At 43.8% G+C, this 17,464-nt stretch overlaps 1 protein-coding gene across 1 annotated transcript in view; it reads right to left on the bottom strand.

Annotated features, from left to right (window-relative positions):
• tshr (thyroid stimulating hormone receptor) overlaps positions 1 to 17,250 on the bottom strand; it is a 21,816-nt gene extending 4,566 nt beyond the window's left edge. Inside the window, exons 1-8 of the mRNA XM_030345362.1 lie at positions 16,866 to 17,250; positions 10,013 to 10,084; positions 7,841 to 7,915; positions 5,810 to 5,884; positions 5,500 to 5,574; positions 5,157 to 5,234; positions 4,291 to 4,359; positions 2,650 to 2,727 (exon numbers count right to left, since the gene is read on the bottom strand). Of these exons, the coding sequence (XP_030201222.1) occupies positions 2,650 to 2,727; positions 4,291 to 4,359; positions 5,157 to 5,234; positions 5,500 to 5,574; positions 5,810 to 5,884; positions 7,841 to 7,915; positions 10,013 to 10,084; positions 16,866 to 17,041 (698 nt within the window). The 5' untranslated portion in view covers positions 17,042 to 17,250. The remainder of the gene's footprint in view (positions 1 to 2,649; positions 2,728 to 4,290; positions 4,360 to 5,156; positions 5,235 to 5,499; positions 5,575 to 5,809; positions 5,885 to 7,840; positions 7,916 to 10,012; positions 10,085 to 16,865) is intronic.
• Between the last annotated feature and the right edge of the window lie 214 nt (positions 17,251 to 17,464).

Below are 17,464 nucleotides of genomic sequence, written 5' to 3'. Positions count from 1 at the left end.
ACAATATAAACCATACTCGTATGATGTTACAAAATGCTTTAATTCTTGATGAGGAAGATATGGGTTTCTTGGGGTCATGTCAATTGTGTTGATTTGTTAATAAAATGTTTAATAAGCTACACCCAAAAAGCAACATACAAATTGCATAGAATATCGCAATTGATTCAGCGTCAAATGTAATCAGTCATGGAATATTATAGGCAGTAGGAAGCTGAACATGATCTGCCCAGGCCGGCCTCACAGACACGTCCCACAGCACAGAGCTCTCCTTCTCATCTGGGTTTCCTTCAGAGCACTTCAGAGCCCTCTCTCTCTGCTCTCATCATCTTTAAGCAATTATACACCCCGTGTTCCTCCCTCTTGACTAGCCACTCCAAAACCAGGCCTGACCTCGCTGGGAGAGACACGAGACAAGGCCTGCCTTCTTAAAGACATCTGACCAGACAATCTTATCAGAACAGACGAGGTTCTGCAGTAGTGTTTCATAATTACAGGGTCGGAAGCCCACCTGGTCGCCCGATATCCATATTTGGTCACAGGTGCTGCCTGACATAAAGGCTGGGGAAAAAAATATTTTAAAGGTAAACCCCAACACTGGCAGTGTTGGACACCCTTTCCCAGGGACAGTGATATAACACACAGATGTTGGCTGGGGTTTTAATTATGTGTGTGGACGCAGATGTGCCAACATATCTGACCTAAAATGGGCTCACTAGCCACAAAAGGGATCGGAACTAATGTACAGGGCTTGTATATCAGAATGCAACAGGAGTTTTCTTTGGTGATACTCAGCCATATTGAGAAGACTTGGAGAGTTGTAGTGCTGTAAAATCCTAAATCAATGTAAATATACCATATACATGGTTAATGAATACTTTATTTCGCACTGCCTCGCATGATAAACGCTGTGGCAGTTTCAGACACAACAAAGTCTTCCCATAACGACCAATAACTTCATGATAAATGACCAAACAAACATGACAACTAACATAATAACTCCCATTCCAATTGTCCTATACTTCCAAAAATGGTGGCAATCAGTGCAATGTAAATCCTGATGCACATGCCCTATTTCAGGGTCGTTACAGACACCCTCTGCCTCCATTCGGGGTGCAAGTTGAGGCCGAATTCTTGTCTCCTTATTTGTACATTTTCTTAATCGTTTGCCTAATTCCCTCATGTTGCTGAATCAACAAATGGTCAGGATGATTGGATTAAAATATTCATAGTCGCCCGGCAGGCCAAACTATGCATCATTCACACTCTCTCTCTGGTGCCTGGTAGTGTTCGCTGCCTCGCTCACCTCTCCTAGGGTTGAAATATCTCAACATCTGTCATTCCCAGATGTCGAAACGGGCCCATGGAGCTGACCTCACTCAGGATATTAACCCCAAGCCCCCCCAGTGGAACCGAAGAAGAGGAGAAGGAGGCGGAACATATTGTCCTAACCGGACACCCTTCCTCGATGACGGTATCTACGGCAACCAGCGGACACGTACAGAAACACCAAACATACTTCCTAGCATGGCGGGAACATCACCTGAAGGTTTTAAGCCCCAACCACCTGTGTTGCTAGGGGTGGGGGGGGGGGGTGGATTCACATCAGAAAGACAGCAGTATCGTACCGATGTTAACTTCCGATCGCACACCATCGCACGTCAGACTTCCCACTCGCAGACACAGCTGGATCTCCGGTTCACGCTCTTTGATTTTTTTTTTTGTAAGTGATCGTATTTCCCAGACGTAGTGGTCATGTCACCCTCGTCTGCACGGGAGGAAATGAGAAAGGAGCTCTCGTCGCAGTTATGATGCGGATAACGCAATTACCGAAAGTGGAGGCATTTTCATTTGGGAAGTCACACCGTGTGTTCTGTTCAGTACACTGATTGGAGAGGCTATATAAGTGTTATATAAGGCCTGGAATCAGAACTGGAAACGGAAATCGTATTAATTGAATGATTACCCTGTGTGTTACACATCATGATTGTTTAAAGTATAAACAACTCAATTCATCATGAATGTGCTGAAATTTAGAATGTAATATAAGAGGAAATGTTGTTTACTATAACCCATATTTAAAATAATACAAAAAATTGAATAAAAAGCCGCAGTGGGATAATGGCACTATAATAATGGCCCATCAATGTAAAATGGAAATTAACATGACCAAACGAGACCAGCTGTGTGGACACTTGCCTATTTATAACATAACAGAAGATGTTCCAAATTCTTGCCCCTGCCTGCATTGGATTCCCCGAAAGCTCAACTTATGGCCCACAGACCAGAAAATCCACAATACATAGCCCCAATTATTGATACGTTAGCAAACTGCCAAACAGCTGTTTTCCCAAACCACCACCAGCCTCAGCAAACCTCATCAAAACAAATACACGCTCCACCAAGGAGTCAATGGAGCTCTTTGCAACAAGAGGCCTTTCAAAGTTAAAGTCTTCATTCCATTGTTTGCTCTCTTCTTAAACTTCTTGTAGAGACGTTGAAATATTTCTGTCTCTACTACGAAGCAGTTGTTCATGTTCCAAACGGAAAATATGCGTGTGACTGAAATGTGCAGTTTTACAGAGTTTAAGAGTTTAAAGTTGTGTGTTTAATTTATTGTTATTTCTGGTCTCCCTTCGAGAGTGTACTTACAAGAGCATGGGCCCTCTGATCGCACCCATAAAAGCTTTCTCATCCATCTTGGTCAAATGCCTGTTTCTGTAAAGGTACCTGGAGAGGAAAGCACATATTTATTCAGACATTTTTTTTACTTTACTTTTTTTAACGGCAGGACTGGACGTAATGATATCGGAATGAGGTGTACTCACAACAAATTTCTGTTTACTAACATTTCTTGCCAGATTTTCCCATTTGACCACGATGCTCAAATTATTTGGTCACTTTTGGGATACGCGTTTAAGTCACTAACAGTCTTTACCACTACACTCGCCTGCCCCACCATTTAGACACTGCAGATGAAACATAGTTAAAATCCCAGCAAACAAAATTTGTATCTGATATTTTAAAACACATACATCAACAAAATAACAACACCCAGTTATCAAATAAAACCATTTAATACAAACACACATCTTAAATCAAAACTATAAAGTGTGCAGGTGTGTTCCTTGCACACAGGTCCCGACAGGGCCCTCTTAGTCTGATCTCACATCCCTCCAACAGCGAGTGGTTTGTGTTTTTCGTTTGGCCGCGATGCTCTCGGATGGCGTCCGCCCAAGAGGTTGACCTGCGGCGCCAACACCAACACTGACGAGGTACTCTCTCTCTCTCTCTCTCTCTCTCTCTCTCTCTCTCTCTCTCTCTCTCTCTCTCTCTCTCTCTCTTCTTGCTCTCTCGCCCTCTTTCTCGCTGCTAAAGTGACCTAACAATGGCGTAATACTAATACTAATAATAAGGGCCCCTCGGAAGCGGCAGGACCAGGGGTCGTAGTTGCGGAGGAGTTGTAAGTAAGACGAGAGGTAGGGGATGGAAATTAATAGCATTAATATCTAATATCCTGAAAATGTTGGGTTTGGCCGTGGACGGATGGCGGGGGAGGGGTGTGGGGGAGGGGAGGTTACTGCAATAGACGAGAAGTTGAGACATACGAGGAATAAATGCTTTTTTCCCATTTTTCCTCTTCCCTTCTCCTCATTGAACCTTTGATATTTCGGAGACGGAATCAACCAGTTGAGTCCTCGACTATCTCGCTGGTTCCAGTTGGTCTGGCCAGTGCCGTTGCTTTAAGACCCTTCTCTTGATGGCCACTTCCTGAGAACTCACTTTCCCATGAGAACCTCAGCGTTTTAATCAAGGGCCCCGGGGCCGGGCCCTCGACAAATACATCTGAGATTCAGTCATTGAAGAACCCCCCCCCCCCCCTCTCTGCTTTTGTAGTGTAACTACGAGTAAAAGGAGAGCACATGCCAGATGTCAGAACCGGTTTAATCTCGTGGGAAAAATAGCGGGCCGCCCTTCATTTCAGAGGAAACGTGCCGACTTAAAACCGATGGATTCCGAACGTCTCCCGTGAAAAATACGCTCTTAATTCCAACATTACTACCATGTCTACGGGGTCGCATGTTTACACAGTGGAACGTTGTCAAGTTTGAACGTTTGCTAAGGTATACAAACATTGAGATTCATCCCGGCACTATCACGTTGCCAGCGCTAATCAAGGTGATGCAGATGGAGTCGGACGTGATTTATTTAAGATCTTAAATATAGTAAAAAAAAAGAGAAAATGTTCAAGAGGGCGGAGTGTTATCGTTGAGGGAAGGCAGAGTTACTTACACTTGATCCAGTTTGGTCCCGTTGAAGGCGTAGGGGTGAATCTCTCTGAAGCCGTTCCCGTACAACATGCTGCAACCCAAGGCTGTCAGTTACAATCACAATTATCAATCACAATCAACAACCTTTTTAGTGAAATTTGGGTCAAGCACGAACAGCAAGCAGTGAGAATCAATTGAAAAAACCTAATTGAAACAGTATGGTAGCCCGCACATTTAAATCAATTACACGTTGGTCAACACTGAGAGATATTGAACAGTAAATAATGAAACAATACAGTAGCCCATACTTTCCCACCCGCCCGTATCTTACTCAGAACTCAAATCAGAGTATTTCTACCAACTGACATTACCCAGCTGACAATTCCAACCGAACTCTAGAACTAATAGCGCTAGAAAAAGTGTAATAGACTTGTTATACATTCTCCCCGGTGGTGCTGGTGGTGGGGGGGGGACATTGTCTGAATGCCTAATCTTGTGGGTTTTCACCACAAAATGTGAGACATAACATTCTTCGCGTCGAGACGAAAAGTCCTCTTTCTGCACGCTTTTGGCGTATTTTGTCCTGCCTGTTCTGTGGCCAAGGTGGCCATGACTTGGCCATAGCCTTCGTGAAGGGGGCAAGTCTGTTTTAGTGTGTGTGTCTGTGCGTGTGTTTGTGTGTGTGTGTGTGTGTGTGTGTGTGTTTAGGTGTGTGTATTTCTGAGTGTGAGTTTGTGTGTGTGTTTAACTATCCAAAATAGGCATATAATGATATAATTTATATGGGTTTCCTAATTGTGCTGTTGTGTTTGTTGTGTGTGTGTGTGTTGTGTGTGTGTGTGTGTGTGTGTGTGTGTGTGTGTGTGTGTGTGTGTGTCTTTGTCTTACACAGTCAGCACATCGTCGGTGATACCACGGAATGAATTAGGTGGGATCTCCTTAATATAGGGGTGATCAACGATTTCGCTGTGGAAAGCAGGAAGCAGAGTAAGACCAAAATTGTTTTAGCCCACTAGAGCGATTTGCAGCACACACAACAAAAACACAAAAGCATGTCGGGCCGAAGGGTTCATGAATGTCTTTAAAACCACTACACCGTGACAAAAATAAAGTAGTTGCTGTTAACACACACTCACACTCACACAACACACTCAATAGCTCATATTTAAGGGTCATATATTGATAGCTATTGGCACCTTTCTCTGAAAAGTAGAGACTTACAGCAACTTACAGAATGAAGTTCACATCGATAGACTGGATGTTGCCCAGGTGAGGGAAGACAGCCAGGCCGGTGTTGAAAATCCCCCTGGAAAGACAGACAATACAGAGCAAATGTGTATAATAGAATCTTTAGGATTTCTTCTTTTATGATGCTTTTCTTTTCCTGATCTCCTTGCTGGTATATACAATTGATAATAGTTTCAAGACATAGCCATGAAACCGTAAATTACATTTCAGATAAAGGTCTGTTCAGGTAGTCAGAGTGCTTTGATTAGAAGTCAATATAAATAAAATCTGTAACATGTAATTCCAATACTTACAGATATTTGAGGTTTGGAAGATTCCCAAAAGCATCTGGGTCTATGTATGTCAGACTCTTCGTGTTGCGAATCTCTCTGAGGGATGCAACAGAATCAAAAATTACGCATAAACAAATAACCAATACCAACGACGAAGAAGTGATAACTATGAATGCAGATAATGTGGTTACACAGGTCGTTATTGGAAAGTAATTAGGGAAATTATATCCCATATGCATTCTCACATGAAAGCCTAAAAATGCACGCACACACACACACACACACACACACACACACACACACACACACACACCACACACACACACACACACACACACACAGACACACAGACACACACACGACACACACACACACGCACACACACACACACACACACACACACACACACACACACACACATACGTGCGCACACGCACGCGTTCCTTAGCATTTGGGTAAACAAAAAACTGTCTGAGCCGTGGTGCCATCAGTTGAAGAAGAGTGAAATTAATGTCTAATTTGTGTGTTTATTCAGCTCGGGTCCGGGGCCTAGGACCGAGAGAGGCCCCTAGGCCCTAAAAAACCTTGAGTCTCCCAGGCTCTGGCTCTCACAAGCCGTGTGAGTTCTGCCATGTGTTTTCTGGCCCACGCTTCAGACGGCGTTCAGAAGCCGCTCTAAACATCCCAGCAGAGACAGTAAAGTGTTCAGTGCACCTGGTCGTCTCCACACCTCCACTTTACCGCGGTCGGAGGCACCACTCAAACATCAAACGAGCGCTTTTCCAGATTTTTCTGTCATTGAGTGGCTTGAAATTTTTGAACTCTTCCTCTTTTTTTGTGGGTGTGAGAGAAAAGAAAAACGGTCAAATGAAAAGCAAACTGGAAACACATTTAAATGCGGCACACTTTGTTTGAGGCCAGACCAGCCTCCATGCGTAGGATTCCATTTACCTCTCCACCTCCTCTTAAACTCAGCTGAGTGGCCCCTTCCCCAGCGGGCCCCCCCACCGTCTCCACCAGCCGTACGCAAGCGGCCGTGAGCAGACAGGAAGAGGGGCACTCGTTTCTTTTTTGTCTGACCCCTTGGAGGAAACCTGAGAGAGAGGCCATTATCTACGGTATGGCTCACCTCACCGCAACCAATCAGCGCAAGAAGAGAGACCCGGGAGCTATTGAGCAAACACGCTTCAAATACATAAATAAGGTGGATGAACAAGTGGAGCTCCAGAGTAAATTCCCTTCTATGGTCCATTATATGATATCTGGGGGGGGGGGGGTCTTAGCAGAAAAGGGGAACCCTAATCCCCCAGACAGATACAGAAACCAGAAGAATGAAGCCTGGTATTTGTTATGGGATGTGCTGGCATATGTTTGTTCAGAAAAGGGTTCCCAGCTGTTTAATTTTCTTTCTCAATAGAATGTGTGATATGCCAAGCCCTGGGTAATAAGTCTCTTCTATCCCATAATTGAGAATATAGGGCCTATATGCAAGGGGCTGGGTGTGACTTTTCCCTGATTTCGGCAGGTTCCTCCAGACTTGCACTTGAGCATGAATGGAAGAGAAAAGCCGTGCAATTTATTTGCAAGTCTGCGTCTTTCGGCTCAGGCTTGGTCACTAATACGGTCAAATGCTCTCTTAGGCCTCTCCATAACAGACCACACAAACCCCTCAAGACTGAAGTACTCTGGGGTTGTTTACTCAAACTAGTCTACGTTAAGTCTGGGATACTGAGCTTGAGTGGCTGAGCTAACCAAAATAAAAGATATTATCGAGTAACGTTAACCCTATGCCACAGGTATGCAGTCAACATGCTCAATAAGGAAACTTTGTTGTTATGTTAGGAGGCATTGCGTTACGTTGCGTTGGATATGTTGTGTTGCTGTGTTGTTATTTGATGGAATGTTCTATCATTTTGTCGTGTGTTGTGTTTTCTTGTGTCTAGCGGTTAGGTTAGCGACGTTGTCCTGTTTCTTTTTAAGGGTTCCAAAATCGTTGCTATGATTGTGTTTTGCGAAAGAGCCGATATGTCTGCTTTCCTTCTAACTGCTTACATGTTGGTGATTTTCTTCAGATTGTAGAAGGAGTGCCTCTCCAACCGCTTCAACATGACGTCCACTGAGATGTATCTGAGAGAAATAAGACATCCAACGAGAAACACATTGAAAAATGAAGGTTTGTACAAGTTTTAACAACAATCTCACAAAGGTTTTTCGCAGATTCTTAATAAAACGCACAGTGGGTCCACGATACTCAGTGCAACACCTGGCAACGCTTTTCGGCCATTCATTCATCCATACATTCATTCCTTCATTAACGTAAACGACTAAATTCCTTCAACAGATCCAACCACCGCCTAGGTCAAGCGTCTCAATCTCGGCCATGGATAATTTTACAGGTATGTGCTTCAAACCACACACACACACACACACACACACACACACACACACACACACACACACCACACACACACACACACACACACACACACACACACACACACACACACACACACACAGACACAGATATACTATTATCAGTCAATGCACTGAGCACCCATTTGTTAGTACTTGGCAACCACCTAATTGCTTATTAAATAAACGATCGGCTTAGTGCTGAATACACACAAGAAATGTCGATGAATTTCCTCCATGTGTCAGGCTCAGTACCGAGGGGGGAAAAAGAACTTAAAGTGAAGTTAAGCAAGCAATAAGTGTCGTCGTAACTATGTTCAGAAATGCTAACCCGTTCTGACAAATGGTAACCCGTGTTTCTTGGCACACCGACCAGGCTGGCAGCTGGCAGTCAGTTTCAGCAGCTCTTAGAGCTTTTTGCTGTTTAAATAGGTTATTTAACGGTAAAAAATGAATCCGTGTTTTCCCTCGTCCTGTCTGTTCGTCTGTCTGTTCGTCTGTCCATTTATGAGTTCCTAAAGATTTCTATGTACCCAAAAATAGACCCCTCGGAAGGCTCAGAAATAAGTTAGTTTCAGCTTCGGCGTGACATTTGGAATCCACCCTTCAAGTGGGATGTCAAACAGGCAGACGTTGGTGGTTCCCCCTCTTTTCTTGAGTCATACCTCCTGGTTGAGACCAAGGGGGGGGAAAAAGCGACACAAAAACACAAGCAGAAGGAAAGCGTCCTCAGCCCTCTCGGACTACCTTCACGCACGACTTCAACACAGACGCCATCTGCCCCCGGCCCAGGGATCAAGGCTGGAGTGTGTGGATCTTACTGCAGCCTTCACCTCAACCCAGTGGCTCTGCAATTCTCTCTACACACACACACTCACACTCACACACACACCCACTTCACACACACATTCACATGTACACATGCAAACTCACACACGCACGCACACACACACCACACACACACACACACACACACACACACACAACACACCACACACACACACACACACACACACACCACACACACACACACACACACACACATACACTCTTCACACACATACATACACACACAAATACACACACACACACACACACACACACACACACACACACACATACTTCACACACACTTTAGACTTCACACAGATACAGATACACATGCACACTTCACACATACATATACACATGCATACACGCACAGACCCACACAAACTCACACACACATATATATACACACACACAGACACACGCCCACACAGACACAGACACACACCCACACAAAACACACACACACACATTTCACACATGCACATTTGTACACAATCACACACACACACACACACACACACACACACACACACACACACACACACACACACACACACACACACACACACACACACACACACACACACACACACACACACACAAACGGAGGCTTTCGCTAGTTAAAATACCTAGCTTCGGGAACGAGAGCGCTGTACCCTCTGTGGCACGAGGAGCGACATTCCTACTCCTGCTCCTACTTAGGAAGGCATTAGTGCTTCCAACTGTGATTAGCGCGCTGTGCCGATGCTACACAGACACAGCCAATCATCCGTCTGGTTGGGAGACCAGAGGGGTTGCTGAGAGGAGGGTGCAAATATGGATCTGGAATGTTTTTAATTTTGGGGAGTAGGCTATTTAGATGAAAATGAAATAACAACATGATAGAAGACAACAGGTGGATGAGGGCAAGTTTACCGGACTCGGAAGTTCATGAAAGTGTGTGTTTGTCATGTCAATTCTGCTTGACGGCCCCTCGCTTACATTTTTGAGAGGTTCACCATGTGAGAGAAGACGTTGGCTGGAACGGACGGCAGGCGAGTTTCCAGAAGCCATCTGTCGAAAAACAAACCAAGACAACAAGAAGCATTATTGTTGCTGGGTAGCTCAACTGTCAGGGGGGATGAAATTGGGGTTTGGACTGACATTCTAACCATAACTCTCTCCCCAAACCAAATTCTCAACTGAACCCGAACCGTGAACTCTAAAGCACGAGCACACTGCCCCAACAAACACCAACCCCTAACGTTAGAATGCTGGCCAACGACGATCCAATTTTCACCGCCAAAAACCTTCAACAGACAACAACCAACAACCACCAATGCATATGGTCCAATGTTGGTGATTGTTGGGGCAGGCTGTGTGGAGGCACCTGAAACTGAACCAAAACCCTATCTCTGACCCTCATTCGATAGATATGTGGAAGCACTCAACATCTCCAACGACCTGGAAAAGATTTCTCTTCAGTGTCTTGTCCTGCAGGCATCACTTCCTTCTCCTGTGAAGGGCGGCTCCGCTCCCACAGAGGAAACCCAGTTAACGTGCATGGATCCCCCACCCCCAACGATGGTGTTGCTATGGTAAGATCCAGGGGGTAGACATGGGGCAGGGCAAACAAGCCAGAGTTTGACCAGGAACTGTATATACAGGTGGTTGTTTATACAGTTCCCACATAGTACTCTGTGGGGGGACGGGGACGACGACGACATGTGACATGTGAGAACCTGGAAGCCATGTTTATTTGTCCCCCAATGGGGCCTCATGACCCTTATCCTTTATTTGGATTAAGAATGAAACTCAGGCCATGGATAGGTAGTTGGATTATTCTGTTTTACTCTAAGACCATGTAAGAATGATGAATAGTGACTGACAAATCACCCGACGTAAGAAGTAAAGGGTTAAAGTTCGGAGGAAGAAATGATTCACCAATTGTTTGGCTATTTCAACCTGAACGTTCAGATCTCTCGACCTCTGCAAAATATTGATATTTTATCGTACATTTTCTTCCCTCTTCATTTCTGGGAAGAAACATTCTTTGAAGTGAAGAATGGAACATGGAACATGGGATGAAACAGACATTTGGATCTGACTGGAAGGGACACGGTGCCAAACCAAACAGGGTCTGGACCTGTTTAGGACAAGGTTCTCCAACGGACACTTCTTATGGATCCAAGGTGACCTACCTTTGGTTACAATCCCTTCAGTTTCTAATGTAAGCTGAGCATTTCTACTAAAGAAAGACCCTAAGAATCTGTCAAATGAGTATATTAGAGACAGGCATTTTAGGTTTTTAACATATACCAATAGGGTCTGTATGTTGGTTACTTGGCTCATTAAGGATTGATAACCATATTGTTTTGTCAATATTCGGTAAAGTATGGATAAATGGACTCCTGCAATGGTTGCTATGGTGATTCAATACAATAAACGAGAAAGCACCATTAGGGAACATCAATGTCACATTTCTCTGATTTACAGGCCTGTCCACTATCCAGGCCTTTGTCACACCTGATTCTGTCCATAGTGGAAAGCAAGAGCGAGTTCTTTCTGAGACTTTGAACCCCGAGCCACATATGAAAACAAAAATAATGCCCGTTAAAGCAGCAGAGTTTCCACACTCCTGGTGCATCAAGGAGAACAAAAGACTAATTCAAAGGTCTGCAGATCTGGCATGCCGTTCTGAATCACGGTTTGCGTTAGCGCTGGGATGGCGATGAATCAGAATCAAAACCCAAATAGAGAGCAAAACAGGAGTGCGGCATTCTACATGTGTTTTGGACAAAATCAAACAAACAGGCGTGGGACACAGAACAGAACACAAACCTCGACCTCATTCAATCCACATAGGGTTCCCCAACGGGTGCAGAAGCCCACCCGACCGAACCGTCCTACACACTTTTTGGAGAGAAAGGACTTTCTTGATTGGTTGATTTGAACGGGGAAGCTGAGAAAACAAACGGGCCAGAGATTGAATTTGAAGTTCGTGGGGAGAAGCCACGTGATTCATAATGGTGTCTGTGGCCAGGGGCTGAAGTTAGGGTTGTGTTTACAATGCTCGGTTGGCTCTCATAACAATGGGTTTTTGGGGTTGAATTGCAGGGCAGAACATATCTTCCATGTACGGTTTAGAATAAAGGATAGGGAAGCACAGAATACCTTGCAGCTGTGCATGTGATTGCACTTCATCCAAGATTTAAAAATCACACGTTTTTTTTCTGCTGTTCTGCTTTTTGCTGTCAATTCATTTTTGATTTGTTAAGAGGATTTACGCTAGGAAAATGGGAAATGCTGAACACGAGAAATTATTAATAAATTCCACTCAGAGTGCTAGAAAACATGATCGCCAACCAAGCGCCTGCAGTCTAACTTTGAGCCTGCCTGAGCCCATGAGCTAATTATGACTTAATGCAGAGTGGTTTGTAACCATTTCCACTGTCCTCCGGTGGATCCTATTCACGGCAGAGCTCACTGTTTCCACCATTCTGCGTTACAGCTGATCAAATCCAACGTCCCGGACCTAATTTTGTAATTAAACCCAGTAGTACCCTCTCTCTCGCCTTCGCTCTCTCACGCCACCTTTCAGGAAACAGCATTGGAGTATTCCATAGTAAAGGTTAATTGGACAATTTCATCCATGGTTGAAGTCGATGATGTTCTATGAGTGCCGAAACCTGAATCTCGAGACCATGTCCCAGGGTTTCAATCTTCACCAGCAACAAAAGGCTCAACCAGATCTGGGGGGCGAGAGAAGAGATTGAAAAAAACGATGAAATTTAAACCATTTCGATTTTCTTCCTTTTCCTCACCATTGAAGTCTGAGGAAGGTAATTACTGTCGAACTCACCGTGGGTGTTCAGAAATTTTCTGTAAAATGTAAATATTGCATGTGGACGCATTGGCACTCAGGAGTCACGCTACACTGGGTGAGGAAAGTGGCTGTGCTTGGTTTCCTACTCTCCTGCCCTAACTGACACATGAAGAGACACACACACTCACATACTCAGACGTATACTAACACACTGCTGGCAGAAATACATACACACACTACACCAGAATATATAGGCATGCATATACACCACAGACCCACACACCGCTGGGACAAACACACACACCAGCACATAAAGGCATGCGCAATCTAAAACACTCATACTCACACACTCAGACATATACAAATACTAACGCATGCAAACACACCATTGGCACAAACACACACCAGTAAATGTAGGCCTGCACACACACACACACACACACGGAGATACACTAGATAGAACATACACACATAAACACACACATGAACAAATCCGCACACACACAAGCACCGAATGTAAATGTCCCAAGTCATGTACAGACACACACTCACCCTTGTTTTTTGCGTTCCAAACTTTTCCCATTTAATAGAATAGGTCAGCATTTACCCTATACAGAGGAACCTTGGCAAATTTGCATGTACACATATGGCCTGCCAAATATGACTGCGCACACACACACACACACACACACACACACACACACCACACACACACACACACACACACACACACACACACACAACACACACACACACACACACACACACACACACACCACACACGTACAAAGATGCATGCAAGAAAGACCACATCCAGTCCCTCTCAATCTTCAAAAAGTAAATGAAGACCCAACTTTTCCGGAGCTCATAATCGTTGTTTAGAACATTTCCCTATTCATCTTACTTCGTTACTAACTATAAAAATAGAACAGAATACGAACTACAAACTAACTAAGCTTGTGTTTCCTATGGCTAGTCTGCCTCTGTCCAGTTTTTTTGTCGAGCAGCCCTCAACATTTTTTTAGATTTTGCCCTAATGATTGTAAGCTTTGGACAACAGCCTCACAAACACAAACACAAACAACACACACACACACACACACACACACACACACACACACACACACACACACACACACACACACACACACACACACACACACACACACACACATACACGTCAAACTTAACATACACACACAAACATAATCCCTGAACATTTCCACTTAACAAGTCATTTTCGTGCAGAGAAATCGACTCTTCCGGGACCTTTGAGGCCAAAGTGATCTCAAACGTCCTCACATTTCCTCACTGATAGGACCCCTTGTGACTGACATCGCCCCCTCCCCATCCCCCACCACGATGAAGAAAGAGCCAGGGAGCTATAACCCATAGCCAGGCAAGCCAGCCAGCCCACACTATCCCCCCGATGCCTCCCCAGGCCTCAACCGCCACCCCCCCCCCACTGCAGAACCACTGCAGTGGGGTTACACATTCCTTAGAGAGAATGTGTGCGGACAGACCAGTCAACCCTCACGCCTCACCTACTGGGACATTCGCTAGTAGTCAACACACAGGTTAGGAAAACACAATCCAGCTCCAGTCTATTTCAGGCATTCTTTACTTTCGGGGGAATTCATGGTTGTTTTAAATCAGGGCACAGATGGGTCAGGTCCTGAATTTCCCAATTGGGATTAATATTTATCTTATCTCATTTTAATTCTTGGCTGCCGAGTCATGCTATTACTATTCACAATTTGGTCATTAGTCAGATGGTTGCGTCCAAAGGGTCTTCATGATGTGATTTGTTTCAGATAATGAGCACCAGGTTTCAGTATGGACTCTTGCTCAAGGGAACCGACAGGCAGACTGTGGGGTTTGAACCCAGAACCTTTTCGTCTAGGAGTCAGACACCCTGACCACTATCCTCTCCCCCCATGCCCTCTCTTGTCATTCTTCTTCTCTGATGCACGTTGTGTAGGAATGTGAGGACGTGGGGATGTGGGGGAGTTGTTCTGTTATGTATTCACACAATTGTGCATCGGATCGGGCGACTATATCAATAAACATTGCAATATTAGTTTAAATCTGGCCCGCTGAACTATTTGATAATGTTATGGCACCTGAAGAAATAAAGATACGGTGTCAGGGTGAAGAAAACAAGGTTATTTATGCATCGTGTTTTCAAATAAACACCTAGGGTATAAATTAGTTTGAATTTGTGTATCCTTGAGAAATGTAACGTTCAATCTTATCCCCGTTATCGTGTACGCGAGATGGTAGGAAAATGTAATTGAGATGCATTCCTCTGTTGAAAAGCAATAATCATCCTGATTATGATTATGCACTGTGAGCGATAATCGAATAGAAAAGCGAAAGAGAATTGGAATAATTATCACATGACTGTTAATGATTCACACAGAGAGAAGAAAGGGAAGTCACTGCAGAAGAGATCAGTTCATCGACTAACAACTAGAGGCGGTTATAAATTATATATAACAAATAATTTAATATAAACAGATATGTGCCAACACCATTAGTTTCGCCATAAGTATCTCAAATAGCTTTCAAAGCAGAATAGGGAAGTTATGTTGAAAAAGGGTATATTTTATTTCTGATCCATGAAGCAGAGATGTACCCTCTTTGTTTACTCTAACATTTTTGTTGCATGCCTGATTTGAATGGATTAAACCCGTTTATTCACCCAATACAGGCTGCAATTTCCAAACTGGAGAAAATGTAAGGCATACTGTTATTCTTATTCAGAGGTTATTGAGTAGGCCTTTATGGTTTGACAGGTCTGCCCCATCTAATAGCCTACGCAGAAACGGTAGCAGGCCTTCTATGCATTTAACCAATAATAACATTGCTATTCAACCATCAAAGAACACATTGGACATGAAACGGTTGTTGAAACATTATATCATAATGTCGTTCGACCTAAAGGAAGACGTCATGAAGAACTGTATAGCCTTCTTGCACAATACACGCGTCAAATCATAAGTGACAGAAAGGGCCCCTTTCTAGTGTCAATCGGAACAAGTTTGCTGTTTATATTACACGCGGAGTCTCGTTTCTGGAACGTTTGACCAATCCGAACCGAACGGAATGCAAAAAGGAAACTATGGCTTTGCCTATTTATTTTTGTCTCTATTCCCAAGACAACACTTCCCAAAACAGTAGGACTGTAAGGGTCAGTATCTCGTCAGTGTCTCCATAGACGATAACTAGGCCTAAACGGGGAGTGAGCCTACACGAACTGGCGATTGTTCATTGTTCCTTGTTTTTAATTAAACCAATAATATAAGATTCCAATTTTATATCTCCGTGTCTTTCTTTCCACCATCTGTCACAGAGCGACGATCACATGTTTCCATCACTCGGGGGCCATGTGGCAAACTGGATGATCCGGCTTATGTAACATTTACCCCATGCTTTAGCACGTCTGTTAGTGTCATATCCATGCTACATTTACTGATGCTCGGATGGGGGGTGTTCTGATGATATCATCATCTCTATTTCAAGCCCCCCCACCCGTTAATGTATATTGTTTTGTTGTTTACCATGTTGTTATTGCTGAACCTGCAAGGTGGTGCTGTGCACATGTGTAGGCAATGTACTCTCTCTCTCTCTCTCTCTCTCTCTCTCTCTCTCTCTCTCTCTCTCTCTCTCTCTCTCTCTCTCCTCTCTCTCTCTCTCTCTCTCTCTCTCTCTCCCTCTCTCTCTCTTTCTCCCCCCCCCTCTCTCTCTCGTTCTTTATATCGCTCAGAAAAAATAATGCCCCTATTAAATAAAATTTACATTTACTGATGTTATTGAGTGATGTTGAGATTAATGAATACAAGATTACTTGATTAGATTTACATGCAATGATTAATGATTACATTTGATTTTTTTATTATTATATGCAGTAATAATCATACTAATAATGATACAGATTCTACTACTCATAATAGGCTTAATCATAATTATTATAATAATTCAAAATCATATCCACTACAATTATTATGTTATTCATGAATTACTTACAACGTCTCAGTGCTTGCTGGAAATCTCGGGAAACTTTCGATGTCAAAACAGGAGATGGTCAAAAACTTCCACTCGGAGCATTCACACACAGAAGGGCATGTTTCAGGCTCTGCCGAGGAGCCCGGGAGCAACGTGACCAAACTCATCAGCACACCCGTTATCACGTTCATGCTCATGCTAGTTGATCCTACCTGTAAAAAAATAATAAAGATGCTCTCGTTTTTGATACGTCTGCCGTTTACCAAAAATTGAGCTGTAATAATAATAATACTTGTATCATGTTGAGTCGAACTCTTCACGGATCAACTATTAAAATGCTCTGTGTCCCATCATATCTGAACGTGCAGTGAGGAGGATGCTGCGGGGAGGCTGCGACCCAGTACGTTCTGGAGGTGGTCTTCTATGAACGGAGGGTAGGGTTTGAGACACTCTTGCGTTAGATGCGAGAATTGATTTGGTTTGAATGACGAAATGTGGTTGAGAAGGTACTTGAGCTGGGTTCGCGTATTTAATTTGAATTCCAGTGAACATTGGACTAAAATAGACTGAAAAGTCCTTAATTTAATGTAACTGTTTTCAGACTAGCTTTTACATCACTT

The sequence above is a fragment of the Gadus morhua genome, chromosome 21 (assembly GCF_902167405.1).
Source record: "Gadus morhua chromosome 21, gadMor3.0, whole genome shotgun sequence".
NCBI classification, from domain to species: domain Eukaryota; kingdom Metazoa; phylum Chordata; class Actinopteri; order Gadiformes; family Gadidae; genus Gadus; species Gadus morhua.
The sequence above is the reverse complement of the archived record's forward strand: the minus strand, read 5'-3'. Positions and strand labels throughout refer to the sequence as shown.